Source organism: Ruditapes philippinarum, unplaced genomic scaffold, assembly GCF_026571515.1.
Source record: "Ruditapes philippinarum isolate M1 unplaced genomic scaffold, ASM2657151v2 ctg14242_1_1_1_1, whole genome shotgun sequence".
NCBI classification, from domain to species: Eukaryota; Metazoa; Mollusca; class Bivalvia; order Venerida; family Veneridae; genus Ruditapes; species Ruditapes philippinarum.
The window spans coordinates 1-2,739 of NW_026853380.1; the positions used below are offsets into that span (position 1 = coordinate 1).

Sequence of the window (2,739 nt, forward strand, 5' to 3'; positions counted from 1 at the left end):
GGCGAAAATAACTGAGGACACAAAGCAGATCCCGCCATTATACTGTCATCCATGCGGCCAAGACGGATTGAAGGCGTCGGCTCATGGCTATTGTCAAGACTGTCAGGAGCACCTCTGCAAAACTTGCTTTGAAACACCATACAAGGCCAAAGCCATCTAGGAATCACATTCTGCTGGACAAAGACGCAATGCCCATGCAGCCAATTACCGTTGACATTAACATGGACACAATCACGGACAAATGTACTAAACATAGGGATAAGTCACTGGAGTTCTACTGTAACAATCATGAAGCTGTAGCATGTTACGTTTGTGTTACACTTGAACACAAACAATGTAAAGTGGACTATATTCCTGATGTTTCAGGAAACTTATCAGATGAGTTTATAAAATTGTCTAAGAAGATGGAAATGCTGATCAAGAAGTATGAATCAAATATCAGACGAGCTGAAGCTGCGACGAAACAACTTGATCAAAGTCACGGAAACGTCGTTGACGAAATAAAGCTTTTCAGGAAAGAAATAAACGCATATTTGGATCAGATGGAGTCTGTAATGATGCAGGAAGCCGATAATCTTACTTCCACAGCAAAGCTTAAATTGAAGAATGTCCAGGTTGTATGCGGAGAGATAGCTAAGGAAGTGAAACGTTCACAGTCAGTTTTAAATGCTTTAAGTAAAGAAAACAAACACAATAATCTTTTTATTGAAATGAAGAATGTCAGTTCCGTTATGACAACACTTGATGACAAAGGAAGACAAGCTATCGAAGACAACAAAAAAGATGATGAAATCAGATTTGTACGCAACGAAAAGATACTTGAACAGTTGAAGATTGCGAAAAACTTTGGGACTACTTTAACATATGAAGTACCCTCAGCAGATAAGAAATTGGAAGTACAATATGAACCATCATACTGCGTGACACTTCCATCTGAAGACCGATGTAATATTGTTGGAATGGCTATGATTTCTGGCACACGAATGGTAGTGGCTGATAATAACAAAAAAACTATCAAAATGATTGCTGTAAACACGGGGGCGTTGGTATCAGATATAAGTCTATCTTCGACACCATCTGATGTTATAAAACTTCCGGACAATAAACTTGCAGTCGCCATACCTAGTAAAAAGTGTATACAGATGATATCTTACAATGACACAAATTTGTTTTTAGATCGTCGAATAGATATTGGAGAAGAGTGTAAGTGTATAGCTTATGGTCAAGGTAAGCTTGTAGTCGGCTGTGGTAGTGGCACAGGAAAGCTAGTTATTTTAGATATAACAGGAAATATCACACAGGTGTTTGATACTCCTGGGTTGTTTGATTCACCTGAAAAGATTGTTATCAGCAGTGACGAGAAATTCATGTATGTATCCATTTACAAGAATAATTATACAAACAAGAGTATAAAAATGGACTGGCAAGGAACTGTTGTACAAATGTACGAGGATCGGAAATATATGTTCCCAAAGGGAATACAAGAGTTAGAAGATGGAACGCTGCTTGTGTGCTACAATAACAGTGACTGCATTATAAGACTGTCTAGCAGCTTCAAGAAATGTGAGGTCGTGGGACTAGAGAAAGCAAACCTTATTTCTCCTAACGCTGTAACATACAGTGAAAAAGATCACAGACTGTTTATTAGTTGTTCTCCTTCGAGGATCCATAATAGAAATGATACAATCAAGGTATTCAATGTAAGATGGAACTAACAGCCGGAAAGAACATACTTTTAAGTGTTTGATTCTGCATATTTTGTTTAATGTAATCCATGTGAGACTTTTATAATAATTCTAAACATGAAACAAAACAAATAAAATGTATTTCTTCCATAAGTAATCATTTCTAATGCATATAATACCCATATAACTTATATCATCTATAAAAGGTACATAAAATGAATGTTTAATTACATGATAACTGTTGTGTATGCCATCAACAAAAATATATTTCAAATTATTACCAAATATTTTTCAGCAAGTTTAATCATTTAAACAAAACCGAGTCCACAAATAAATGGCATTGTGAGTTGTTTAAATAGATATCACCGTGTGTTAAACATGTCTGTAGTGCACAAATATCGTTTTTGTTTAGTATTCATTGTTATACAAAATAAATTTTATGTTTTTATAGTAATGTGTGGTGGAACAAAATCATCATAGTACAATCATTCAATTTGCATGTTTAATTGTCCACGGCAATTTTTAACTTGACGAAACTAATTCGGACGCTCAGAAAATAGTGTATTATATCGTAAATAAAATATAAAACGTATATTTGTGATTTTCTTACTCGTATTGTAAATTGTTGTAATGTTTTACATTATATTTTTAAGTTTGCTTGTAATTTTAGGTTTGTATATTTGAGTTTTTATATACCAGGCAATAAAGTATACCATCAACTCAAGTAAAAAAATGGATTTAAACCGTTAAATATTTACTGGTAACTAAAGTTCATGTTAAGTACATGTCAAAACTCTTCTCTAAGTTGTTTTATGCAAATTATTACAGTCACAACATTTAGAGTTTAAACAGTCATGTTTCTATCGTTTATTAATGTCAAATTTTCAAATGCGGGTACTTCATTGTCACTGTGCATGAACGCCTATATGATTCGGTTAGTAACATGTCTTGCCATTACAACCATCTACTAACCTGGAGCCTATATATTTAAACTTGTATCTTGAGATACCAAGAAGTAATTTCGTTTATAAACTGTGATTATTACTAATTAACA

At 34.0% G+C, this 2,739-nt stretch overlaps 1 protein-coding gene across 1 annotated transcript; it reads left to right on the forward strand.

Annotated features, from left to right (window-relative positions):
- Positions 1–83: 83 nt before the first annotated feature.
- On the forward strand, positions 84–1,715 carry LOC132736704 (uncharacterized). The gene has a single exon (XM_060723895.1). It carries the CDS (start codon positions 84–86, stop codon positions 1,713–1,715), a length of 1,632 nt encoding a protein of 543 aa, XP_060579878.1.
- The last annotated feature ends 1,024 nt before the right edge of the window (positions 1,716–2,739 follow it).